The 27,874-nt window shown below is 34.7% G+C and overlaps 1 protein-coding gene and 1 pseudogene across 8 annotated transcripts in view; both read right to left on the bottom strand.

Moving 5' to 3' along the window:
• The window catches only part of BIRC6 (baculoviral IAP repeat containing 6), a 225,714-nt gene that overhangs the window by 89,000 nt on the left and 108,840 nt on the right, over positions 1 to 27,874 (bottom strand). For all 8 annotated transcript variants that reach the window (XR_009405279.1, XM_059405398.1, XM_059405400.1 and 5 more), the window contains 16 exons: positions 27,524 to 27,739; positions 26,264 to 26,447; positions 25,471 to 25,626; positions 22,527 to 22,660; positions 21,718 to 21,871; positions 19,901 to 20,017; positions 17,552 to 17,706; positions 16,920 to 17,046; positions 14,658 to 14,768; positions 12,698 to 12,831; positions 10,411 to 10,538; positions 5,840 to 6,402; positions 4,688 to 4,863; positions 3,625 to 3,721; positions 3,291 to 3,485; positions 2,183 to 2,383 (listed from right to left, as the gene is read on the bottom strand). Coding sequence is in view for 7 of the 8 variants with exons in the window: in XM_059405398.1 (XP_059261381.1) it covers positions 2,183 to 2,383; positions 3,291 to 3,485; positions 3,625 to 3,721; positions 4,688 to 4,863; positions 5,840 to 6,402; positions 10,411 to 10,538; positions 12,698 to 12,831; positions 14,658 to 14,768; positions 16,920 to 17,046; positions 17,552 to 17,706; positions 19,901 to 20,017; positions 21,718 to 21,871; positions 22,527 to 22,660; positions 25,471 to 25,626; positions 26,264 to 26,447; positions 27,524 to 27,739 (2,848 nt within the window). In the remaining variant the exon portion in view is untranslated. The remainder of the gene's footprint in view (positions 1 to 2,182; positions 2,384 to 3,290; positions 3,486 to 3,624; positions 3,722 to 4,687; positions 4,864 to 5,839; positions 6,403 to 10,410; positions 10,539 to 12,697; positions 12,832 to 14,657; positions 14,769 to 16,919; positions 17,047 to 17,551; positions 17,707 to 19,900; positions 20,018 to 21,717; positions 21,872 to 22,526; positions 22,661 to 25,470; positions 25,627 to 26,263; positions 26,448 to 27,523; positions 27,740 to 27,874) is intronic.
• On the bottom strand, positions 23,112 to 24,893 carry LOC132021085 (large ribosomal subunit protein uL4-like; annotated as a pseudogene).

The following is a 27,874-nucleotide window of genomic DNA, read 5'->3' as shown; positions in this document are numbered from 1 at the left end:
TGATTTTTAATACAGCTGAGTTAAGCTGCTTTTGCCTCTAATATTTTATTTCCCTTTCAAATTTAACAAAAACATCCAGGTGACTTTATTTTAAATCATTTTCTGCTAAAATTTAAGTAGACTCAACGAAATCATATGGGAAAATTATTTCTAACATAACATGGAACCCCATATAAAAATGTAGCTATGGGAGGTGCCTGGGTGGCTCAGTTATTAAGCATCTGCCTTCAGCTCAAGTCTTGGTCCCAGGGTCCTGGGATGGAGCCCCGCATAGGACTCCCTGCTTGGCAGGAAGCCTGCTTCTCCCTTTCCCACTTCCCCTGCTTGTGTGTTCCCTCCCTTGCTGTCTGTCCTCTCTATCAAATACATAAAATCTTAAAAAGAAAAAAAAAAAAAGAAAGGTAGTTATTAACTAAAATGACCTTTGAACATTTATCTTAATTTTAATTTCAATTATAAAATTAGGAGGTAACTTTTACTATATGCCAATTACATACTAGGTTACACCAAGAATTAGACAAGTCTTATCAATTTTGAAATTTAATCTTCACTTTTGAGAAAAGTATTATCCAAATTTTACACAAATTGACAAAGTCAAAGAGATTAAATAATCCTAATTCTCACATGAACAAATGGCACATTTTATATTCAAGCCCATATTTGATTCTAAAGGCTATGTTATTTCCAGTGGAACAAAACATATCTTCAATTTCTGCTCCAATCCAGTATTAAAACCAAAATGTTTTATTAAGCACAGTTATAGTAGGCACACCTAACCTAGTGATTTTTGAGAGTGAGTGTGTATGTGCCCGTGCGTGTGCAGGAGTAGGGTGGGTGCCGGGTTGGGGGAAAACGAGTGGGGGCGCTGTGGGGGTATACGCAGAGGAAGAGGAGGAGACAGAATACTAAGCAGACTCAAAGCCATGTGGAACCCGACGCAGGGCTCGATCTCATGATCTTTGAGATCATGAGCTAAGCTACAATCAAGAGTTTGCTTAACTGAACTGAGCCACCCAGGTGCCCCCAAAAGTAGCAATTTTTTTTATAATGAACAGAGTTCATCCCTGTAACACTCTTCCTATCTCAGTTCCCATGTGCAAATTCACTTCAAAGCCATGATGTACATGGACCACTCGTAACTCCTTCTAAATAAAATCAATTCCTTCCTCAACTTAGCTTTTCCTCTACATCTAATACTTATATTTTACTATGTAATACAGTAGTTTTTGATCTGCTAAAACACTATGAATTCACACATTTTTCTTCTGCAATTATATTCATTATATTGGTTTTTATCTAAGCGTGAATGCCACAAGTATATTAAAAAATAACAGTAGTCTAAAAAAATTAACAGTAGTCTAATTTTGCAAGTGGAACATTTCTTCTTCCACATATGCCAGGATCTAAAAAGTTTCCCACAGTTCTTCACCCAATTATTGAGTGACATCTGACAATCAGAATTAATCAGCAACATAAATGAATGTGACAATTTCAACAATTCTGTAAAAGTCACTATGTTTATACTGAAAGAATTTGGGGATAAAATAATGCAAATAGTATTTCACATTCCTTTATGAATACTTGAAAGAGCTGTTGCTCCTTTTAACGTAAAACTTGTTTTCTAAAAATTCTTTTGAATGGCTTACCTTGGAAAGTGACAAAACTTATCAATGAAAAGCATCAAATGATATTCAAAATAGTACAAATTGAAAAAATTCACACTGTAATATGCAAAATATTACAATAAAATATTCTTTACATGTTCTTATAATGGGAAGGGGGAAAGACTAATACATCTAATAGATTTAATTTCACATTATAGGACTCACACTGAGGACAGGGATAGAGAAAATAACATTCTATCTACGGGTGTATAAACTAATCTCAACATTACAGCTTAATTTAGGAAGAAAGGCAAGGCAAAATTATATATAACTGAAGGATATCTGTTTGGATTTCATGAAACATTCTATTTGTTTGAAGGGAACAGCCATGACGATTCAGCTCATGGGAAATGATTTCATGGTAATGTTGAATATTATACAAAAAAAACCTTCAAAAGTAAGCAATTGGGGAATCATAATTAAGTGTATCACTATTTGCCAAGTATTTTTCATATTTTTAAATGTTTCTCAATTATAGTTTATTTTCATAATGCTTCTTTACAAAAAATATGACTCACTTGCAAGAGATGCAAGATGCGGCTGGATATGTATCTCTTTCAGAAGCACTGCTGCAGGAAGGTGAATGGTAAGGTCGCACCAAGCCTCCTCTGGCAGAAAGATGTAGGACCAAGCAGCAGAGCGAGCTCTTCTATGGGGTGGCGTGGCCTGTAAAAGCACCTCAGCTGGTTGGGCAGTAGGACTACTAGATGTAATTGTACCTACAGAAGAGATTTTAAATATAAAAAGAACTTCATAGAAAAAAACAAATAAAACATCAAGAAGTTTCAAATCGCAATAATTAAAACTAGAAAAAATTAGATAAACCATAAACATACGATACTATGGATGTACTTAGTACATCTAGTGTGAGCTAGTCAACTTGCAAAGTGACAAGTTCATTACTGTTGTCTAATTTCTTGGTACTCACATGTTGAATGAAAATTAAAGTAGCAGTAACAACAAATCTAGCACAACTCTCAAATAATTTAAGTAAAAATACTATGTTCAAGAAAACCTTCAACTTGAAAAGAATCACCTTTATCTTGGTTGTCACTATTCTTGAGTCAGAAACATGAAAAGAAATATATATAAGGAAACTATGTAAACTGTGAAAAGGAGTAACTAAATCTGAGGCTACTTTAAAAAATCATTCAAAATAAGAAGGAACAAGTCCTTTAACAGATTAATATTTACAATGAAAACTGACATAAGAATTTGCTAGTTTGACAAATTGTTGTACTATTTAACTCAGAAATAAAAACAAATGTGATTGCTAAAAAAAACATTAAAAACTTGCTTCTAATCAACTAATTGTTTGTAACTGGCGTTACTTGTAACATGATCAACTTACTTCAACAACTATTTTTGCTTCATACCAGTTAAATAAACTATAAACCCATACCAATAAGATTTAATAATCCTTGGGGCACCTGGGTGGCCCAGTGGGTTGAGCCTCTGTCTTCGGCTCAGGTCATGGTCTCAGGGTCCTGAGACTGAGCCCTGCATGGGGCTCTCCGCTCAGCAGGGAGCCTGCTTTCCCCTGACTCTCTGCCTACTTGTGATCACTCTCTGTCAAATAAATAAATAAAATCTTAAAAAAAAAAGATTTAATTATTCTTTTCTTACCCAGGGGTGCAAAGTTATGGATCCCTTCTGCATTGTCAGGCTCAGAAGCTAGTATTCTTGTTTTCAAACTGCTATCAACAGCTTTATTTGGACCAGAGTCAAGGAATTTCATAATAGTTGATACCATACTTCTTGCGGTGTTTACAATAGCCCTTGTGCTAGTAACCATATTGTTGCAAATCAGCTGAACACCACCTAAATTTACAAAGAACACCAAATGAAAATTATCTTAAGATAGTCTGACACTGAGTAACCATTTGCAGAGCAATACAAAAACGAGATCATACACTATCACATGATTATACTAAAAAACAATTTTTGGAACTTATCTTACCCATATCATGGAATGCTTTCAAGGCATCACTAGTATCTAATACTCTCAAAATAAACCACAGTAATGGTTCAGATAACTGACAGGTAGCAAGAGAGCCCTAGGGGGAAAAAAAAGTATATTGTGACTTTAAAAATCTTAATTATGACTTTCCTGTGAATCAGAACAATAAAACTTATTAAATGTAATATTCTTTTATAGTTAATGATTCATAGCAGCCTTAATCTAAATCACTATATACAACATATCTGCCAAAATACATAAGAAATCTTACCTGAATCAGAAAGGAAGTATACAGTATCCTCTCTGAACTCAGAATATTTTTTTTTAAAGCATATGTCTATACCTACTACTTTCATTTTTGACCTTAATGTGCATTCATTTTGTTTTCCATTAGATGCTAATTTCATTTAAAAATGAATCCTTCTTAAATCTTTCTATCTACTCATGGAAAAACACACATACATGCAATAAATTTTTAAGAAAATGGTAATTTTACACTAACAAAATACTCCTTAAAGAAGTATATTTTAAAACCTGTATTTGAAAAAAAATGGTAAATAGACTAGAAGTTAAAATAATCACACTGGTTCCTATAATTTCATTTTATAAGGAAAGATAAAAAGCAATAGTATTTTAACTATTTTTCTTTTAAAACCACCCAAATCCCTTTCAGCTGAAAGGAAACTAAACATACAACGTAGCTTGAAAAAAGGGTGCATTAAATTTTCATATGTAACATCTACAGAGAACATTTTGGTATTCAACTATGCTATTTGCAGGGGAAAAGAAAGAACTATTTCTTCAGACAATGGGGGAAAAGTCTAAAATTTAATAATATGCTAAATGTTTTTTATTCTTCTATCACTGTAGTCATTTTTGACAATATCAACTCTAGCAAATATTACATTCTAACTTCTAGGAATAGTCTACAGTTCTCACCTAATGCTGCTGCTCTTTTTCCAATACATGACATGAGTCCTCTGTTCTCTGTTCTAGAATAATTCTCTATTTTCACTGCTACAAACTATTTACATCACTGAAATAGTTGCCGGGTTGAACTTACTTGTCTGCCCATATATCCACAGGCCATGTAGGTTAAAATTGGCTGCAGCATCATGTGGACTGTAGAAGCTTTTTTACTGAGGGTCGTCAGTATGGTAAATAATCCATCCCCTACTGATATGGCATCTAACCCACCATGAAAGTTCTCATGTTTGGTAAGATGTAATCCACTTGCTCCTAGTTTAAATAAAAAGATTACACATTTTTTGAGAAGTATATCCCTAAAAACCAGTAATTAAAAGCTTAGAAGTCATTTCTCCTGAAACCACTGAAGGATGGTTATTCAACAGTTGTGTGTGTGTGAGTGTGTGTGTGTGTGTGTGTGTGTGTGTGTATGTGTTTATCTATCTATCCATGAAACTGAGGTATTTATCATAGCATTCAGTAAAGCGTATTTTTGGATACCTTTTCACACGAGATACCTCTATTGCAGGTGACAATAAAAAGAAGTTGCTCTATGACTGAGCAACGTCATCTTACACATTAGCTATGTATGGAGAAGAAAGAAAAAGGAGAGAAAGTGATGTGTACATAACTATACTTCAAATCATCCAATTAAAAAAAAAAAGATATATGATGACTGTTTCCTTAACACAAAGAATTAAGTAAAAATAGACTGGAATGAATTTTGTCACAATTTACAGAAGTTTAATTATTTGAAAAAAATTAACACAAGATATTATCTTTCAAATAGGCAACCATATAGAAATTTTACATTGGTATGTAGTCACAAAAACTGTTACACTTTGGATAAAATTTTATATTTCACTTCTTAATCAAATGTGAATAAATAAAACCTTACTGGTTCCCAAATACAAAATTTGATGTAGTATCCTTTATCTATAAAATATTAGAGATGTACAACTATAGATTGTGGTACTTTACTTAGAAGACTGGTTTTTTTTTTTTCTTAATTTAACAAACTATAAGTTATTTGGCTAGTAATTTCCAAAACTCACACTTAAATTCTTCCTAATTTCAGTTTCACTTATTGACAGAAGCCAGTTTGTAAGTTTTCACTTACATAATGCTAAGAAGTTTGCAATAAAGTAGCTTTATACTATAAAGTGGTAAAAAATGAATCTATATGTTGCTCAAGAAAAGAGATACAATACCAGGAATAAGTATAAAATTAAATATTCTCAATACGTACCAATTATCATCGCCATGGCACTGCTATTACACAGGCCCAGAGCAGACAAAATCTGGCTCATAATCTGTTGGTTGGCTAACACTAAGTCAGCGACATATGCAGGTGATCCTTGAATACTACTACTGCTTCCATTTCCATCTTTGCCTCCTGAGACTTTCTCTTCATCTGAAACACTGTCTGTTGTGTTGGTGGTCACAGACACTCTTGCACTGTATTCTCTGTTGTCTGAAAGAGGCAGCTGTACTAAGATGTTTACCAGTTTTAACAAATCGAACATGAGCTGATCTCTTGTCATTTCTCCACAAACTGCTTTTGCATCACCTGGACGAATGAGGTTGGCAAAGAGTCCCCCAAAGCATGCTCGAGCACCCACTGAGCTATCAGAGCCACTTCGAGACATGACTTTGTCTGAGCAAGTGATATAGTGGTGCACTAAAAAGGTGACGGACTCTATGACAGCAGAAATAGTACTAATGGAAACAACTTCAAAATTCTGCTCCAGAGTAAATTCTAAGAGCTTTACTTGGGCATCAAGAGGTCCTTGGCCTGTCTGGAAAGCACCCCTGCAGAAAAAGGTAAGAGGATTAAAAATTAATCCGGTTCAACTTTTTGTAAAGTAACCATCACATACCAGAAAGCGAGCAATTAAACTCTTGGTATTCTCTTTCATTTTGCAGCAAATGGTTTCCATCTCTTCCTGAGTCATTCTTACCCTCTTCTCCATTTTACAAAACAAAAAATGACTTCCCTTCCAAATAGAAAGGAAAAGACAAGTAAATCAAAGAGGTGATTTTGAAACCCCAGACCAAAATATTTCAGCATTACATGGCACTCCTCATAATGGGATAAACTCTGGCTTTTCATATCCTCAAATGGTGCTGTTTTAAACATTCTCTACCAACTATGATTTTCAAAAATTAAGATTTGGTCAAATAATTCTTATGCATCAAAATTAAATGCTCTCTGGTTTTGCTCATGTCTTCTAAGACATAAAAAGCTGGAAAGAACAGTGCCCCTAAATTAACAGGAGAAATTCAAAGTAGCTAAAAAGTTTATAAACCCATTAGATAGCTTAAAATCCATGAGAATATAGGCACCTCCAAGGAGCATTGGCTCTCCTGTGGCAGAATGTGAGAAGAGACATTGGCAACATTCAAACGAGTAAGAAGAATTCAGCTAAAATATTTAACAACTTGGTACACCCTGGTGTATGGAAAGGTAATAACACAGAACCCTTGGTGTTCAAGCCCATTTACAAGCACCCAACCTCCTCAAACCCCCTTGCCACACACATTACCCTATACATATATTCTATTTGGCTGTTCGTGATTTACATAGTTTATAATAAACCAGTAAATATAAGTAAAATGTTCTTCCTGGGTTCTATGTCATTTTTACAAATTATCAAAACTGAAGAGAATGCTGCGAGAACCTCTGGATTTGTACCCAAATCTGACAGAAGTATGATAGCCTGGGACCTAGGACTCACAAGTGCCCTCTCAAGTGAGGGCAATCTTATGGGACTGAGGAGTTAAACCTGCAACTCTGATGCTGACTTTGGAAAGGGACTGAAGGGGATGGCAAAGCTTTATGTTCATTCTCTGAAAATATCAGTAATACTGATAAACTTCTAGCAAGAATGACCTATTTAAGTAAATAAAAATTATCAAAATTAGAAATGAAATAAAGGAATCAAACTAGAACCTATCAACATTAAAAGGATAATAAGGAATAATATCAATACTTCAACATAGAAGAAATGAACAAATTCCTTCAAGATGCAAACTGCCAAATGTCACTCAAGAAGTAGAAAACCTGAATAACCCTTCACCTATGAAATAAGTGGAACATTTTTTCTTACAAGAAAACTCCAGACTCAGTATGCCTCAGTGGCGAAAACTATCAAATATTTAAGTGAGCAGTACTACCAGTTTTACACAATCTCTTTCATAAAATAGAAAAGGGATCCCCCAATTTATGAGTCTAAAATATATATAAAAGATATATAATATATAATTATATATAATAATATATAAAATATATTAAAAATACACACTTTACATAAAAACTGGACATTGTAAGAAAGTGCAAACATCCCTCAAAAAAACACAGATTCAAAATCAACAAAATGTTTAACTAATTCCACTCAGCAAGTTTGAAAAGGATAAAACCTCATGACCCAGTAAGTATATCCTTCCGTACATATTGATCAACTTAAAAAAAAATAATCGATGTAATTCACCATATTTATAGACAATTCAAGAAATGACACATGATCATTTCAAAAGATACAGAGAAAGCATTTCATAAAATCCAAGCGTAATACATGATTTTTTAAAGCCTTAGCAAATTAAAAACACAAAAAAACCTCCTCAACTTGGTATGAGGCATTTACAAAGGAAGCTACAGCTAGTATCATTTCTACTTCTGAAAGACCTCTACTTTAAGAATGAGAAAAAAAGAGGGCATATTTAACCACTTCAATCAATCATGTTGGAAATACTAACCAGTACTTAAGAGAGGAGGCAGGGCAGGGCTTAGGGGCTAAGCATACACATTGGAAAGGAAGAAATGAGACTGTTTTTTCATTCACTGACCATATGACTGTATATAAAGAAAAATCCAAAAAGGCTATGTAATTTTTCCTACACTGATCTGTAGATCAATGGATTCTCAATCAAAGCCCAGAAGTTTTTCATTTTGTTTTATTTTGGGCAATGCAGACAAGAATCAATAAATGTATTCTAAAATTTATGTGGAAAAGCAAAGGAACTAGAACAGCCAAAACAATTCTGAAAAAAGAACAAAGTTGGAAAATCTGCACTACCAGATTTCAAGAAACTATGGCGGTACCAAGGCAATAAGATACTGGAAAAGTATAGACACAAACATCAGTTCTACAGAATAAAGTCCAGAAACAGTACAAATCAAATACAGTCAACTGATTTTTAAAATGCATACAAAAAGAATTAAATGAAAAAAGCAGTCTTGGGGCGCCTGGGTGGCTCAGCGGGTTAAAAGCCTCTGCCTTCAGCTCAGGTCATGATCCCAGGATCCTGGGATCGAGCCTCACGTTGGACTCTCCGCTTGGCGGAGAGCCTGCTTCCTCCTCTCTCTCTCTCTGCCTGTCTCTCTGCCTACTTGTGATCTCTGTCTGTCAAATAAATAAAATAAAATCTTAAAAAAAAAAAGGCAGTCTTTAAAATAAACATCATAGGAACAATTGGATATCCACAGGCAAAATAATAAACTTCAACCCAAATGCAACATAAACTTAAATCTAAGAACTAAAACTATAAAATTCCTAGAAGAAAACTGCATCAGATCATTTGTATTGTACTGACCTTGGATTAGGCAAAGATTTTTTCTTAATCACACAAAAATATATATAAAGGAAAAGGTTGACAAACAAGTAAGACTTCATCAAAATAGAGAACTTGTTTTTTCAAGGATACTGTTCAAATGAAAATACAATCCACAGATTGATAGAAAGTATCTGCAAAACACTTACTGATAAAACTGAATGCCCTTTTTATAATAAGACTGGGTATTTCGTTTCAGTCATGTAATTAAGTTACCTAAAAGCTCTTAGCTAATTTATCAGGAACTAGAGACTTTCACAAGAAACAGAAAATATGGGGATCCTGGATGGCTCACCTGATTAAGCATCTGAATTTTGATTTTGGCTCAGGTCATGGTCTCAGAGAAGTGAGATCGGGCCTGTGCGGGACTCAGTGCTGGGCAAGAAGTATATTTGCAATTCGCTCTCCCCCTCTGCCCCTCCCACCTGCCCCACCCCCATGTGCTCTTGCTCTCTTTCTAAAAAAAATATTTTCATCAGAAAGTAATGTTGATTTTATGAAATGTCTTACAGTATAAAGATAATGATTCACTAATGTGGTATGTATTATGGTTTTTAACCACTCATGGTCACAATTTATTCTTCTAACATATTGCATGATTTTGTTAATAAATTTATTTAGGATTTTCCTATGAGACTGGTATGTAATTATCTTCTTCTTAAAAATTTTATTTATTTATTTGAGAGAGAGAGTATGGGAGGGGGGAGAAGCAGACACCCACTGAGCAGGGAGCCCAGTGTGGGGCTGAATCCCAGGACCCCAGGATCATGACCTAAACCAAAGGCAGACACTTAACTGACAGAGCCACATAAACATCCCTGTAATTTTCTTTTTTAAGCTATTTTTTTCAGGTTTTCTTAATACTGGTTTCAAGTAAAATCCTTGGTAGCTTTAATACTCTCTCTGTATTCTAGAACAATATAAACAGCTTCAAGTAAATTTCAGTAATCTACAAAATCATTAAAAGCAAGTAGAGATTTGATGCACTGTATATCTTTCATAGAGTTCAGGAATCCGAGAGAGCCATAATAAAATGGAATGAAAACAGTCAGGAGAGAAATGGATAAACCGTCAGCCCTTCCCCCTTAATCCCTACTATACTCCTCATTATCTGTTCCAGACACACCCAACAACAAATGGTAAGGGAGAGTTTATCTAAGGATCACATATTACTTCTATATCAGGATCTAAATATCCATTGAAATTTACCTTTCTGTTGAAAGTATATGAATTAGCTTGAGCAAAAATTCACTGAATATTTGAGGACATGTTGAAGAAAGATGCACTTGTAACCGGGTAAGAAATTCTTGCATAGCCTGTGTAGCTGTTGGACCAACCTGAAGAGAATGGAAAATGTTTTACTTATAATTTTTAATGAATAATTCTATAAATGTTATCAAGTGTGAAATCAAGCACTATACTCCTTTAACTTTTCATATAAAGAACAAAAATATAAACAGTGATAGCAGAAAACCAATTAATTTTTTAGGTCTGAACATATTTAAACTGAAAATCATAAATTCTAGTATCAATAACTTTATCATTATGGTTTAGAACTTACAGGTTTATAGAACTCAAAATAGAAAAAAACACCCGAATTACACAAGAAATGCCTTCATAATGCTTTTAAAAGTACAAAGAACTTTTGCACTGATTTTCACAAACACCCTTATCATCCATTTCAAAACAGAAGCACTCAAAGAGGTTAAGTGATCCATAAATGGTCATGCTTATAACACTACCATGAAAGAAAAAAAAAAAGCAGAAAGAAAAAGCTCTAAAGGTAAAAACAAACCGGTACCAATTCAAAAATGCTTTCCCAAACTTCTGTCTCATCAATGAAAGAAATGATGAGAACCACACTAAGTAACATGAGGTATGTCTTCGAGCGTTTTGTAACACCTCTCCATGTGATTTTATTTTATCCCTATTTGCTATGCTCATAAAAACCAACAGTAGTTCTGGTAAAATAAAATGTAATATAATTCTTGAAACTGTTTTGAAGTTAGACAAACTTAACTTCTAATACTGAGCACATAAATCATAGCATGCTTAACCAAACTTCCTGCATACAATGAAGAGATCAGTGGAAAGTCTGATTTTCAGTAACTTTACTATGCCTTTTTTTTTTTAAAAAAGATTTTATTTATTTATTTGACAGACAGAGATCACAAGTAGGCAGAGAAGCAGGCAGAGAGAGAGGAGGAAGCAGGCTCCCTGCTGAGCAGAGACCCCCCCATATGGGACTATCCCAGGACTCTGGAATCATGACCCCGAGCTGAAGGCAGAAGGCAGAGGCTTTAACCCACTGAGCCACCCAGGCACCCCTACTCTGCCTTTAAAAAAACAAAAGCGGGAAGAAAACAACTCTATTTTATACAATAGCATGCTCTCCAATACCTAGATCTACTGCTAGTAAGTTGTGTAATTGTAGACAATGAAGATAACACATCATTTCTTAAATGTAAAATAATGAAGTTATTACAATCAACGATCCCAGGAATCTTCACATTCCAAATTCATATATCTCTATATACAATAATCCCTTGATAACAGGCCTCTGGCCCCACCTAACTATAATAGTTTCTGCTCTTATTGTCATCCTTGTGTCATTTGTTTTATTGCGATCTGCAAAATGAAAAGTGTATGTAGTATGAGAGTACTGACTAAACATATCCAACAGAATTTAAGCTGTAAGAAGTTAGAGACTTGGTTTGGTATGACTTATATCACCAGCATCTAGAACAATACCTGGACCCAGCACACAGAAGCCTCTTAAAAGCTTGCTGAATAAATGAAACATTAGAAAGGTAAATGCTCATTAGCTAAATGAGCATTTGTCTAATGGCAAATCCAGAGAAGAATTTAAGAAGGTAAGTTTAAAAAGACAGTTATGTTGCATACCTGCACTGAAAAGACACCATCAACACAAAATACATATTTTACATAAAAAGAAATAAAATGAAGTAGAAATATTTTACAAACAGTACAGTGTAGCAAGACATTAATTGATATAAATGAAGCTTATAGTAAGACTAAAAATGTTTGGAAGTTCTGAGCAATACTTCTTGTTATTTTTTCGTTCAACAATATATTTAATATTTCAAAATAACTAAGGTAAATTACCAATCTTGACATAGAGGTCATTAAAATGGTACATTATTTGTAAAACCTTTATTCATTCTAAAATTTCTGAAATGCTTCCTTTTCAGGTATTTTTTCATAATGTTTCTTAAATCATCCAAAATTAATGCCAAAAATACATACCTACATAAAAATCCAGTAAAAATTCAAAAGAAAATATACTACCTCCTATGCTTCAGTTTCAATATAGCTATTATATATTATACAAAACATTTTATATTACATTAATACATAAAATACTAACAATACCTTAGCAATAAAAATTTTATATATTAGGTACATTAAGTTTTTCTTTACGAAAGTGTTTATTGAATAATCTGGGCCTATCACTAGTTTTCAAAAGTCATCGTACCTGCGGACTGTGTTGATTTGTTCCATGTGGACTGGTGCCAGAAAGAAATTTCACCAAGACATGAATCAAGTTTGGATCTGAAACCAGCAGATGAGCAGTACTCTCCTGAGTTGTGATGGCATTGCTTGAACCCGCTATAAAACATTAAAAAAAAAAAAGCCTTTTACAAATGGACCCTTAAACGAAAGAAATAGAGTATATAAAGTCTCTTTTGGTTTCAAGGAAAACTCACAAATTCCTGGAAATAAGGGGTTTTTTGTTTTGTATTGTTTTTAAGATCTTATTCATTAATTTCAGACAGTCAGAGAGAGGACCCCAAACACCAAAAAGGCAAGCGGGAGAGGAAGAAGCAGACTCCCTGCCGAGCAGTGAGCCAGATGCAAGGGATGCAAGGGCTCATGACTGGAGCCAAAAGCAGACACCTAACAGACTGAGCCACCCAGGTACCCTGGGAGTTAGTTTATTAAAAGGGTCTGATTTTCTACTGTATTGACTAAGTTGGGCTCATTCCCTATTTTCATCCATCTTCCTTCTCTTATCTATTAAAAAATAGCTGGTTTAATGTGCATCTTATTTAGTATAGAGTCAAGTGGAAAACAAGTAATTAAATACAGACCTTTTGATGAGCCTGTTCTTGGTAATTATTTCCCTCTTTCAAAAATAGGGGTCTACTTATTGAGTAATTCTTTTTTTTCTTTTTAATGATTTTTAAAAGATTTTATTTATTTATTTGACTGAGACAAAGTGAAAGAGGGAACACAAGCAGGGGGAGTGGGGGAAGGAGAAATAGGCTTTCCGCTGAGTAGGAGCCACATGCAGGGCTCGATCTCAGGACCCTGAGATCATGACCTAAGCTGAAGGCAGACACTTAATGACTGAGCCACCCAGGAGCCCCCTTTTTGGGTAAATCTCAATGCTGCTTTCTAAGATAAATCCAGGCAACAACAACTCACTTTTGCACGTCAGAAGTATAATGGCTGTACACTGTTAAATGATACACACGTTAAAACACCAGTTTTCTGAACGGAATAAAATATCCTTTGAGTTAAATCTATCTTTAATATGATGAGACACTGATGTTTCTGATCCCATATTTGGAGAACAGATTCCAGACTAAAAAAAAAAAAGGAGTAGCACTTTGATGCTAAACAGTGATTTAAACTGACACATTTTATCAATGTGACAGAGCTTTCTATTAATGAAATTAATCCCAAACAGAATGGGGATGAAATTTACCCACCTCTTATCATAATGTATAGACAGAATGATTTCAATTCATAAATGGCTAGTCTTTACTGTCTACTGTGAACTTTTATCCCTACCTCACAACAGTCTTGAGAATCCCAAATAAAACCCAAAACTAAATGTGAAAAATAAAACTAATAGGCACTATAGAAGATAATGTAGGATTATTTTCATGACTTCGGGATACATAAAGCCTTTAAAAGCACTAAAAGTTCTAGCCAAAAAGATGCAGAAATTATTTTACTATCTTAATTATAATGAAGAAAATGGGGTGGAGTAAGGAAAGCAGAAAACCTATTACCACAATCTGAGAAAAAGCAATTATATTCTATGAATAGAGCTTTTAGATGGGCTAAACTAATCATGCATGTTCTTAATATAATAAATCATTTTTTAAGCATAAAGCTACTTAAAAAAATAACATAAAACAGTAAACATTTGATTTTTGTACTCTAAAAGCAATCAGTTTCATTTTAATAAGTAGTAAGCTTTTAGAAAGCAAAACCATGCTAGAACTCATGCTGGTAGATGAGAGTATATTATCAAAGTAAGAACAAAGCCTAAGATACATAAGAACAAAATCAGGAGAGGTATAGTCAAATAAGGAACTTCATCTTCTCATGACTGCATCACTTCTTGGAAAATCTTAAGAATTTGAGAGTAAGAATAAAGAGGTATAGGTCCGAGGCTTAAAGGAATAAATGTCTGCACTTACAGTTAAGCTGCATATTTGTCATAAGTGTTAGACTGTGAAGCACAAGGCACCAAGTCCGGAGCAAAGTGTTGGGATACCAAGCTAACACAGTGAGAAAGCTGGTTATTGAGGCTAGAGAGAAAAGAAAAAGGGGAAGAACTTTTAATTAAGGAAAATCATACATTTACTAAGAATTAAAAATAAAACAAGCAAATGTAAAATTATGACAGTTTCTTTCAATCAATTCACTACCCAGTGTCCTCAAAAACATTGAAATGAAAAGAATTCCCCATTAAATATCTCTAAAAATTAAGAGTTAATAATATTTTATGGCTAAGTTTAAAGCTCAGTCCACAACATATAAACTGTTATCACTATAAAGTGTTGTCCTTTTCAAACTACAGGCACCTCTACCACAACATAGATTACTTTACTAAAAATCTTCAGATTCTTCAAGACCAAAACCTGAAAATAGTAGAGCGGACTGGAAAAACAAGAATGAGGTAACACCGCTGAAAACCAATGCAACTTTGCAACAAAAGCACAAACTAGAATAATTAGGTTACTTGCAAGGCCTGAGTCCAAAGTGCTTATGGCAGCTGGAGAAGCCAAAGAAGTTATTCAAAATGCACGAACATAATACAGCCCAGATTCTGCTCTAAAACCCCCCTTCAAAAACGGCTGACTCCAGATTTCAGGCTGAAATACACAAAGACTGGAATATTTATCACACTGAAAGCTGACAAAAGCATAATATGTATATAAAGACAACAACAATTAATAAAGGAGCACCTCACTGGCCACAAATGGCAAAATTTCAGCATCAATAAGCACAATTATAACTAAAACAAAAAAATATTTAAAAAACCATAAACTTATACAGATATTTATTAAAGCAATTAAATGATCATGCATGTAGACTGCTTGTGAACCAATTCAATTTAAAAATTAAAAAAAAAAAATCTGGCATTTCCCCTTTCTCTATCATACAAACTACCAACAGAGGGTGACATAATAGCCTATGAAAGGGATTTACTCTTTACGGAAGTATTTCAACTAAAATAAAGTGATAGAATTAGACTACCATTTTGAAGCCTCTAATGAATTATTAATGGCATGAGCATCACTGTCTTAAAAATGTAAAAAGAGAGGCAACCTAGGAAACTGCCTTTAAAAAAAAATCAGATTAAGCTCCAGGTCTAACTTCCAATTTATAGAAAATCGATAGAATATCATGAAGATACAATCACTAAAAATTAGGACCCTGGAAATCCTGAAAGACAAACCCAAACTTCTTTGATAAATGGCTTTGTTAAGGGGATAAAAAAGACATGAAGGGAACCTATACACATTAAGAGGGATTAAAGAAAAAATTAAAATACATGGATCTTATATGAATCCCATTTGAAATTTTAAAAATTTTGTAACAGTTGAGGCAACTGGAAATTTGAATATGAGCCAGGTATCTAACGACAATAATGAACAGTTATTTACCTTTTTACTCATCAACTCTTGTTTATGTGTAACATTTTCACAATAACAAAGTTGAAAATAACAATGGGAGCACAGTTTATTATTATTATTAGTGCAGTGGAAGAGAGAAAAACCCATTAATTACCAGGGCTGGCTCTTGCCAAGACAACACAGATATAAGTGGGACAGTGTGAGCAAGTGGGGCTGTCACTGGGATGAAAGACAAGGCTACGAGAGCCATGCAAAATACAGAATGCACCCCTGAAAGGGAGAAAGCACCAGAAACAGATGATCGCTTATACTTTTCTTAAAATGTATCAAAAAGAGATGTCTGCAGCCAGAACAAAAGGCTAATTCTATTTCTGAAAAAGGATATTATTTTACTCCCATTATTTTCACTCTTGGATTTGTCAAAAACAAAAACAAGAAAACCCCAAAAGCTAACTAATACAATTTCCACAGGAAATGGGACATCCTTCTCCAAGTTATCAATTCTCTTGGAGCTGATACACATTTTTGTGAAATACCAGTGCCAAAAGAACAGATCATGAACAAGATCGTATTTTCTGGAAATACAAAGATTAACACTGCAAATTTTAGTTACACATGGGCACAAAATAATACAAACCAGAGAAAAGGTTTTTTGTTCTCTTTCCTGAAAATTATTAAGTCAATGTATAAAAAAAAAAGTTTTTTTCCCACTAAAACACATTATAAACCAAATGACAAAGATTAGGTAATATTAACCTAACTGTTGCCTTTTAGGTTTATTTATGCTATGTTAATAATTTTCCTTCTAATAAATCTTACCCTGATTTAATGAAATGACAGGTACTCGATTAGCATTATATAAAAAAATGTCTGCTCCATTTTCTTTGTTTCCAGATGAACTAGAATTCAGGCTCAATGTGAGCCACAACTGGAGAAGTGATTCCAACTGAAAAAGAATAAAAAATTGACGGGGGGGGGGGGGGACCAAAAATACCCATTATAAATGAAATACTATTTAAACAAAAATCTTACGAACGAATCCCTTTGAGTAATTAATTTTTCTATTAAATATTTCCTCCAGTTACTTCAAGTCAGTTGGCAAGCAAACATATCTTAAAATTCTTGATGAAACAAAATTCAAACTTAATTAAAATTTATAATTTACCTAATACATATAGTTTTCTAAATTAAAATAAGTGATTCAAATCTTTAAATACTGGTGTATGTAAAACATATAACCGGAACTACAGTAATAAATCTTAAAAATCATAAAAATTATAAATAACCTATCACTGAGGATCTGTGGTTACCAAAGGATATCCAATATTTTTCCATCTGAGATAATGAATCAATCATCCCTGTCAGATTGAGAAAGATCTCCCCAGTTATTTTCATCTTTTACTAGGCTGGCAATAACGTGTAAAGATACACCATTTCTCCTGAAGTCATACCTGCACATGATGGACTTGAAGCATGGAAAAAAGTTTGTTGAAACAAACATTTAACATTGGGACAGATGATAACTGTATAATAAGCTGGTTGGATTGGTTCGCTGCTTGTAAACCCACTAGAAGTGAATCATCTGTTCCAGTGGGAGACTGTGATACTGAAAATTAAACACAATTATGATTTTATCACAAAGTATCAGGAGAAATGCTCACTAGCTATTAGTATGTACAGGTAAGTGAAAATCTTAAAAAAACTTTTTAATTGCATTCCTAAGAATGGTTGATGATTATATTATTTGAAAATTTGTTTTTACAACATTACCCAAAAGTCAAAAAGATAATCACCAATGAGAGAAGTTCCCCAATTCACAGCATTGGTCCATCAAAGGAACAAAAACCTTACTCTCTAGCAATTTTTATTTTCTATGTTTTTCTAATTAATAAATTAGGAAAAGGAAGAAAAATAAAATTTTGACTACTTCTTATGGAAGTAGTTTTAGAATAATTTAGACTCAAGTCCATTGATTCTTAACTTTGATTATACATTAAAATTATCTGGGAAGCATTAAAAAATTCTGATGTCCAAGTTACACACCAAACTAATAAATGAGTATACATTCATGGGGAGGAGAGAACTATATGAGCTCTGAGAGGTTTTTCATATATTTAAGAGTTATTATATTAAAAGGGGGACACAGTTCCGAACAGGACAATAATCAAAAGACATAATATGAAGAGAAACATAAAAATTACAAAATCATCTTCTAATAAGTTGTTTTAAACAAGAAATGTCTATCAAAGAAAAGGACTACTTAGGTCAGTACTGAGTTGCTTGTGGCTGTGGAGAGGCTGGCCCAACAAAAGAGATCCCTCCATATATAAGAGATAAGATACAATAATACTAGTGTACCAATACCAGGATAATAGAACACTAGACCTTTTCTTCAGTTTTTCACTTTTCTATACACTGCCCAAGGTAAGAAATAAATGATAACCACAAAGTGAAAGAACTCAATTTGACACAGAAATGTCTACAAACCCAAATTTCTCTAATGCAGCATGAACTCCCTTTCACAGGGGAAGAACATGATGCTCTTCCACGGTTTTAACTAGTACATCTACCCTTTTACTCACCATGCTCCAGAGAAGATCAATAATTTGTAGGCCTAAGAAAAATAAAAACACCACTATCTCCTTAGCACAGCTCCTCAATTTTCTTTGTGAGACTGGCTGCTATCTATCTTCACTGATAGGAGGCGATCTACCCCAGTCTAGTGCTCTTCTTCAGCAAACGACTGCCTAATGATCAAAACAGGCAGGCCGCCTGCCTGCCTCACAGCTTCTGTATCAGGCAGGCCCACTGGTTTAGATATGGATTACGGCTACTTCATTGCTACAAAGTCAGAGTTGTGTAGTTACAACATATACTGTATAGCTGAGAAAGCCTAAAATATTTACTATCTGGTTCTTTATTAAAACATTTGCCTTCCTTTGATGTACATGATTAGGTAGTAAATCCTCTCAGTTCAGCAGTTCCATAAGGCCCATAGATATCTCTTCCATTCTAGTCTTTGAGGACGATAAAGATGCCACGGCAGTAGTGCCCCCTTATCTGGGGTTCCGCTCTCCATGGTTTCTGGTTTCTGTTATCAGCAGGCATTGCAGTCAGGTCAAGAGTAGCCTAACACCCCATCACAACACCTCCATCATCACTTCATCATGCAGGCTTTTATCATCAAATATCACCACCAGAAAGGTGATTTTGAGAAAGACCACATTCACATCTTTACTACCATATATGATTGTAATTATTTTATAATTGTTGTTTATTTCTTACTGTGCCTAATTTATAAATCAAACTTTATCACAGGTATGTATATAGAGAAAAAAATATGGTATATATAGGTGTCAGTGCTATCTGTGATTTCGGGCATCCACTGGGGGTCTTGAAATGTCTCTCTCCCAGAAAAGGGGCAATTATTGTATGTAAAATCCCACTTTATCATAAATGCGATGCAATGAACTCCCAGGCTAACTGCTAGCTAAGCAGACAACTCATTAACCTCACAACACAATAACAAAGACAACATTCAGGTTTTTGGACTGAATGTAAGCATACTACTACATGGAGGTATTTTGTTCCCCCTCCACTTTCCCAATTTATTAATTAATACTTTGTCTTATTTCTCAACTTGCTACTAACTAGGTGAGGGAGAAGTGCTATATATATACGTAGCCCACTCAGACTCACACCATACATGGAATTTAAAAATCTGTCCTTGCTGAATGCACTTAAAAATTAAGAGATAAATGATTCATGGCAATACTCTAAGAATGGTGATTTGCACTTACAGGTAGGAGATGTATTTGTTAATGCTTGTAAAATGGAATCTGCTTCCAGGGTAGACATCATTTTCAACATAAGTTCTGCTTGCTGTTCAAGTCCAACTTCAAGGCGAGCATCTAGGGCTACAAAAAGCAATTCAAAAAAATAGAGCTATTTGCTAATTGTTACTCATGGCCTACTTCCTACAATAAAATTTTGACATCCAAATGCAAAATAGGGTAAAGAGTGTGTCCTCATGTCAGAAAACCTGTCAGAGAGTATCAGCCACAGCAGGTACAACATCTGTGCAAAGGAGGCTAAATGAAGTAATGATAATGAAATGAAGTAAGTTAAGGATAATGAGAACCAGGTTCCTCAAAGTCAGAGAAAAGAGATACAAATATGGAAAGGGAGTAGGTTAAAATGAAGTCTAGGTAATATTACACTGTATGTTAACTAACTGGAATATGAATAAAAATTTTTTAAAAAGTAAAAAAGTAAAATGAAGCCTATAGAGTTAGATTAGTCAAATATATGACATGAACTCAAAGCATTCTAGATAAAAAGGCAGATACAGAAATATAGATGCAAATGTGTGTAAACACACATGTTCCCTAGATCTGTCCACCAAGAGGGCAGAGAAACAGCCACCAAAATAGTAAGTATACCTAGCACCCAAATTTTGGTTTCTTAATCACATTCTTCCATTAAAAGGTTTTGAAAAACCTTCTCCTTGCTGAAGTAGTTAATTCCCAGTCTGGGGAAGGAAAAGGAAATGATGAGCCTGGGGCATCTTTTTGTGCCAGAAAACAAGGAAGTGCTCAAAGAAAGAGGAGAGACAGATAAGCAAAGGGAGATACATCCCACTGGTCAAATCTGGGACAACCAGAACATCAAAACAAAAAATGAAAACACTGTGATTGTACTTAATGTCATGGAACTGTATACTTAAAAATGGTTAAAATGGTGTATTTTACGTTGTATTTTACTTTAATAAAAACTAAGCAAAATAAATAACAGATTATGACCCACTGAATAAAACGGGAAATCATGGATGTACTTAAAAATCAATGAATAGACTAATTAAAAAAAAAAAAGTTTCCAAGTATCATTCGCCCACATCCATAAAAGTTCTTTACCGAGGGGAAAATAATAACTTTACAATGGAGAAGATTGGCACAAATCTCCCTAAATCAAGTAATTAAACTTCAAATCAATGATCAGGGAACAAATTTAAATTATAAACCAACTAACAGAATGCATTAAGAAAACCTGAGCATTATACTTCAAATACTTTTGGTAATGATACATGACCACAATCTAATCATGAGGAAATACAACACAACCACAAATTTTGAGGGACATTTTACAAAATAACTGGCCTGGAATCTTCAAAAGCATTAAGGCCATGAAAATGAACTCTGAAATGCAGCAGGCTGAATGAGACTGAAGATCTATGACAATTAAATGCAAGGCATCATTTTGCTTTCAATGCCTTTGCATAAAGGACTTTATTTAAACACAACTGCTGAAACCTGAATGAAGTGTAAGTGTTATGGTACTAATGTTAATTTCCTAATTCTGGAAGAATGTGCTTCCTGAGGTGCCCGGGTGTCTCAATGGGTTAAGCCTCTGCCTTTGGCTCAGGTCATGATCTCAGGGTCCTGGGATCGAAACCCCACATTGGGCTCTGATTGAGCAGGGAGCCTATTTCCCCCTCTCTCTTTGCCAGCCTCTCTCCCTACATGCGATCTCTGTCAAATAAATAAATAAAATCTCTAAAAAAAGAAGACGAAGAAGAACAAGAAGAACAGTAGCATGACTTAAAATTTAACACACTTACCCTGAGATACTGAAACACTAACTGTCTGTGATCCATTCTTCTCTGTGTTTGCAGGTGGCTTTGCTACAGGAATTCCAAGACCTCCAATGTAAGGGTTATAATTGTAGGTGCCATAATCAGCACCCCAATAGTCATACCATGTACTGCTTATTGGCTTAAAAGAGTGGAAAAAAATGGTGGTTAATTTTACCTCTTCACCAAGAGTGACATTATTTACACTTTCTAAACTCAAATAGGGCTACAAAATAAACATTCTCCCTACCCTTTAAATCACTAAAACGTACATACGATCTTAATGATCTATTGGAATAGAACAGTAATATTCTCTTCATTTTATACCAAACTTTTAAAATACCTTATTTATTTAGAACCTGAGAGATAAAATTAGCATCCTTTAAGAAAAATCTCTTACACAAAAAGCAGCGATATAAAATATTAGGGGTATATCTCTTTCAGAAAACATTGAAGCTAATACAGAAGTAGAATCTGAAATAAATTGGCCTTAGAGGGGCTTAAATGCTGCTTGCAATTTAGTAACCTATAACTAAATTTCCCCATGCCTATTACTGGTTCTTACTAATATATAAGACAATAATAGTGGCAACATTAATAAAAGGGTACAATTTTTCCTTATACTATTCTATTGGTATTATAAAATAATTACCAAAGGGCCTATAGCAGAATAATGAAATTTTGAGAACACTCAATAATGGATTGCATTTCATGATAAATATGTGTACTTGGTTTTAAGTGATTAAGCCAAAAGTATAAAATGAAATATTTTAATTGCAAAGAACAGAGAATCATACCTTAAAAACTTTGGCTGCAAGGGGATCCTTTTCCAAATCAATATCTAAAGGATCAATGTCAACTTCCATTAGATCTTGAAGTAGCTCAAGATCAATTTCTTTATCTTTTTCCAAAGAAGAAAGAGGAGGTGCACCTTCAAATAATTGAAAATGATTTTGAGAGAGTATGCAACATGAAATGTAACCAATATATTGCTTTTATTTATAGAAAAAGTTATTTTACTTGTATGTGACATGTTTCTATTGCTTTAAAAACCTCTTAATTTTTATAGTTGACAATTAAACATCAGTAAGTATACAAATGTATCACTCTGGAACATAAAAGAAAAACACCATGCAGTAATATTTGATTTCTCTGGGAAAAAGACCATGGAATTAGCTCTTACTGAATTAGGCTGCATAAACTTTGTTACTGAAAATAAACATTACCCACTGCTAGAATGAACATTACTCATTTTACTGCCTCCAATATGTAAAGCACTGCATTACATCCACAATCAGAAAATGATACCCAATATTAAAGGTTAAAGCAAAAAGAATTTAAGTCATATGACTATTATTCACCTTTTTTTTTCTTGCCTTTGATCATCTTTATTCAAAATTAGCTATCCAAAATGATTTGACAATTATACAAAAAACAAATTTCAGTTTTTATACAGCAGGCTTTTCTTCTATGGTAGGTTTCTTTTCTGCAGATTTCTTCACAGCTGCTGGCTTCTTGGTAGCTGCAGCATTTTTGTTTTTGTTTTTTTCTGCAAAAGGTTTCTTCTGCTTCTTCACACCCTTCACACTAACAGCTTTCTTTCCCTTCTTCCCCTTCACAGGCTTTTCTTACTTGGAACCCTCTTCCCATCTGACTTGGCTTCTGAGTCTGTTGCCACCTTATCCACCCAGAACTTATGACTCTTAGCCTAGCAAGGAATGGTGTTCTGGCACATGATCTTTGCACAGGGGTTTAGCTTCAACAGGATTCTTGGGCTCTTCAGTGGATTCTTCTTCAGGACTCTGCAATGAATCCCCTGGCACGGTGCTCAGAGGGCTCTTTGGATCTCTGGGCCTTTCAAGGTTCTGCTAAGTAGTGTATTAAGCATCTTGTGCATGGGAAGGTTGTAATTCATCTTGAAGGAGGCAGTCTTATGCCAAGTGCCATAGAGATGGTCTACTTGCAGACTACTTTCAGTCCAAATGCAGAAACATCACACATGCCCATCAGGGGCAAGTTTCAAAATGTTCAATTTGCCTACATTAAGTAAAGTAATTCCAGAGATGGCTCTGAAGGCCATGATGATACCAGTGTCCTCATTATAGATGATGCAGATCCCCTATGCTGGATACAGCGATGGTTTCTCATTTTACTCTTGCCAGCTCTCATTCACTAAGAGTATCATAGACTTTTCCGATACCATTCTAGGCTTTAAGTTTTTTAAGCAATATAAACTCCTTGGTCCTCTTGCAGCCACCAACTTTATCTACAAACACCAAAGGAAGTTCAGGAACTTCCTCAATACCGTGACTTTTAGAAATGACCAGTGCTGGTAAGGCCAAGGCAGCCTGGGCAGAGCAAATGGCCTATCATTTCCGTGTCATGTTCACTCTGCGATGCCAACGGCACCAGATTTTGTCTGGTGCAAACATGCATGCCCCACAACACATACTTCTAAAAGCACCCTTGGCAGAACAGTGAGTCCCACTACCTCGAACTCTGCCAGTATCCCAAGACTCAGCACTGGTTTATGACTTGTTAATTCACTAACAGCTGTGTGCTGTTTTTGTGCAAGCTGGTATGAACAAAGTTCACAAGATCAGGTCAAATGGGAGCCTTGAACACAGGAGGCAAAGTAACATTCTTGCCAGATGATTCCCCTTTTTTCAGAGTACGCTGATATCAGTGATGAGCACACGCCATCATAGGGGTAGGAGACAATCACGCTCTAAACCTGGTAGTTCCTATAGGAAAAGTTGCTAATCACCTTATTTTTCTTTTCTGAATTAGAAATTCTTTTGCTCTCAGAGATGTCTCAAAGTTCATAACTAAAGTTCTATGCCTTAAATAAACCTTACTTTCCCATCCTTCTCACCCCTTATTCAACATATATTTATAGAACACCTAGCACATGCCAGCCTATACTAGGGTATGAGTATGTGAAGATTAATAAACCAAATTTCTACTCTCCAATAAGTTAATCTAAGTCCAGAGTGAGGATACACTATAGAAATTAAATCAACTATACAGCATGATGAGTGCTATCAGAAACCATCTAGAGTAGAAGGCAGCACCAAAGGCAGTCTCAACACTGCTGCTGGTGGTGGTGGAAAAAGCTTACTGCAGAGGGCAAGCTTTCTGTGAATCACAGATAAGGAGTTCATCTTGCAAATAAGAGAAGGAAATCTATTTCAGATAAAGGGAATATCACATAAAAAGGATAAAATTATGAGAGAACGTTAAGACTGAGAAGTGACCAATGGATGAAATAAGCACAGCCCCAGCAACACACACAGCAGTAACTAAAACACTCTTCAAGAAAAAGGGAGCAAAGATTGCATATGCTAAGATACACATACAGTTTTTAAAAAGGCAGAAAACAAAGAAAAATACCAGAAAGGCTGGATCTTAAAGAGTAAGAGCCTTTAACCTTGCTATCTTCACCAATGAGTATCTTTAACTGTTTTCTAGATTTTCTTGAACACAGCCAAATCAGAGCATATCAAAATAATTAGGACATTATGAAAGGACAGTGTTTTATTATAACAAGAATTCATTCAGAGAATCTAACTGAAATGTATTTATCATATTTAACCAATCTGGTTACTAAGGCCAAAGCCCTAAGACAGAACTGTGAAAACTATCTACTTCACTAAAATTCTTAATTTTGAAATATATTTTTATTAAAAAACAACAACACACTCAGACTATCTTAAATAAAACACAATTTAAGGAACGTACCCGTTATATCATGTGTCAAAGGTTCATCTATAGTTTCCAGCAACTGAACGGAAGACTGCTGTAGGGAGTCATCAGAGTCCCCAGCTGTTGCAGCGACGTCATCGCTCACTGCTCCCTCCTCCATGGCTTCTGCAGCTACTGGGGCCAGCAATTCCCCTGTAGGAAAGAAAAGAGTCATAGCTGTCTGAGTAAGTTATTAACAGACCTCCAAAACACATGACCACATATTTTTCCTCCAGTTTAGAGAATGATGGCATGTATGTGCTACCAACTATAAAAAAGAGTCTGAGGCAAAATATTCCCCACCTACCTAAGGAAATGCTAGGACCCACTGCATGATCTTCAAATATTAAAGACAAGTAATATCATGCTTACAGAATATGTGTAATATGAACAGCAGTTACTGTAATTACTTTACATATACTAACTCGCTTACTCCAAACAACTTTAGAAGGAAGGTACTCTTATTGTCCTTATTTTACAGATGAAAAACCTAAGGCACGTAGAGCCCTCAAGGCCACATAAAGTACTGATAAGCAGCCCATTATTGATATTAATAATGAAACCAACTAGCTATAATATTACTGTGCTTTAACAACCTAACTCCTCCACAAAGACTTAACATTTATGCAACTGTCAACACAGTTAAATACAAAAGTAATTCTAAGTAATTGCTAAGGCAGTTAACATTAAATAGACCTTTTCACTTCGGAGGGTATAGTTCCTTTTAAATGTTACTTACTCAAGCTATGACAAGCTAATTTGGATATATCCTTTAAAAATCCAGACAAACCTGCTAATATATCCTGTAGCATACACGTTAAGGAATACTGAGCCCAAGCACCACCCCAAGATATATCTCCTCTATTGAAGTCAGTTCCAACCAAAAGTAATAGTAGTCTTTCCAGCTGAGGTTCATTGACAATCTCACACAGATGTATAGTCGGCCTCGTGGCATTTGCAATACGTGCAAGAACCTGCAATACATTTTATGAAATTATAGCAATTACATGTTTTCTCCAAAACCAAACTGTTGGAATAATACTTTTCAATGATGAGATACATTTCTGGCATCAAAATAATTGCTTGAAAAAAAATAATAATTGCTTGAGAGGGAATACAAAGAAATGTATTTTCATGATCAAATATTAAAATCTCATTAAAAATTGTGGAATAGTGGGGTGCCTGGGTGATTCAGTCGGTTAAATGTCTGACCTGTGATTTCCACTCAGGTCACAGTCTCATGAGTCTGGGCTCTGAGAGCAGCCTGCTTCAGGATCCATGTTCAGCGGGGAATCTGCTTGAGCTTCTCTCCCTCTGCCCCTCCCCACAACGTATGTGAGAGCTCCTGAGTGTGTGTGTCTCTCTCTTAAAGAAGGAAAAGTCATTAAAAACAAATGAACAAAATGAACAAAAAAAACCCAAAAAAACCCTTCTTGGTGGAATACTTAAAAATTATTTTTTTTTAAAGATTTTATTTATTTTTTATTTGACAGAGAGCAAGATCACAAGTAGGCAGAGAGGTAGGCAGAGACAAAGGGGGAAGCAGGCTCCCTGCCGAGCAGAGAGCCAGACGCGGGGCTCGATCCCAGGACCCCGAGATCATGACCTGAGCCGAAGGCAGCGGCTTAATCCACTGAGCCACCCAGGCGCCCCTAAAAATTATTTTTTAAAAAACAATGAATATGCTCCAAAAAAGCCTTCAGGCTATTAAAACACTTTCATTACCATAATTTGAAACTTATTTGTATACTTCCTATTTTAATTAAGAGAAAAAAAGGAGCTTACAGATAGACATACCCACCTTATATACATTTCAAATCTACATTAACTTAGTTTTAACTAGGTTAAAATATAAATCACATCTCCTAAGAAGTGTGACAAAATATTTTTTAAGCCTTTCAAGGCATAATTTTAAAAATCTGACTTACATAAAGGAAAACCAATAAAAGCACTATTATTACTCTTAATCAAAACCAATTAAAGAATGCATTCTTTCTTTTTCTTACCCTCTCAGTCTGTAATTATAAATTATGCCTATTAGTTTACTTACCTTACAAACAAACAGTAAGAGATCTGCATGACAGGTAAAATCCATGGAGAGGAGAAACAGAGTAAGTTTCTGCACTACTGAAATACAACGTTCATGAGCCAGGGTAAACGGAAGTGGTTCTATCTCTGGACTTTCTTTTGTTGTTGTAACTTCTGTGTCTAAATTAGAACGGGACCATTCTGCTGTCCGACGTAACCTAATTAAATCCTTGAAGTGCTACACAGAAAAATTTACAGTATTTAAATCAGTGTTTGCCAAATGAAAATTCTTCCAGTATATATTTATTAATGGAATGAAAATATTCACTCAGGAAATTCACAACTTCTAAGGAATAAAATTTTAGATAAACCA

Source organism: Mustela nigripes, chromosome 7, assembly GCF_022355385.1.
Source record: "Mustela nigripes isolate SB6536 chromosome 7, MUSNIG.SB6536, whole genome shotgun sequence".
Lineage (NCBI taxonomy): Eukaryota > Metazoa > Chordata > Mammalia > Carnivora > Mustelidae > Mustela > Mustela nigripes.
The sequence above is the reverse complement of the archived record's forward strand: the minus strand, read 5'-3'. Positions and strand labels throughout refer to the sequence as shown.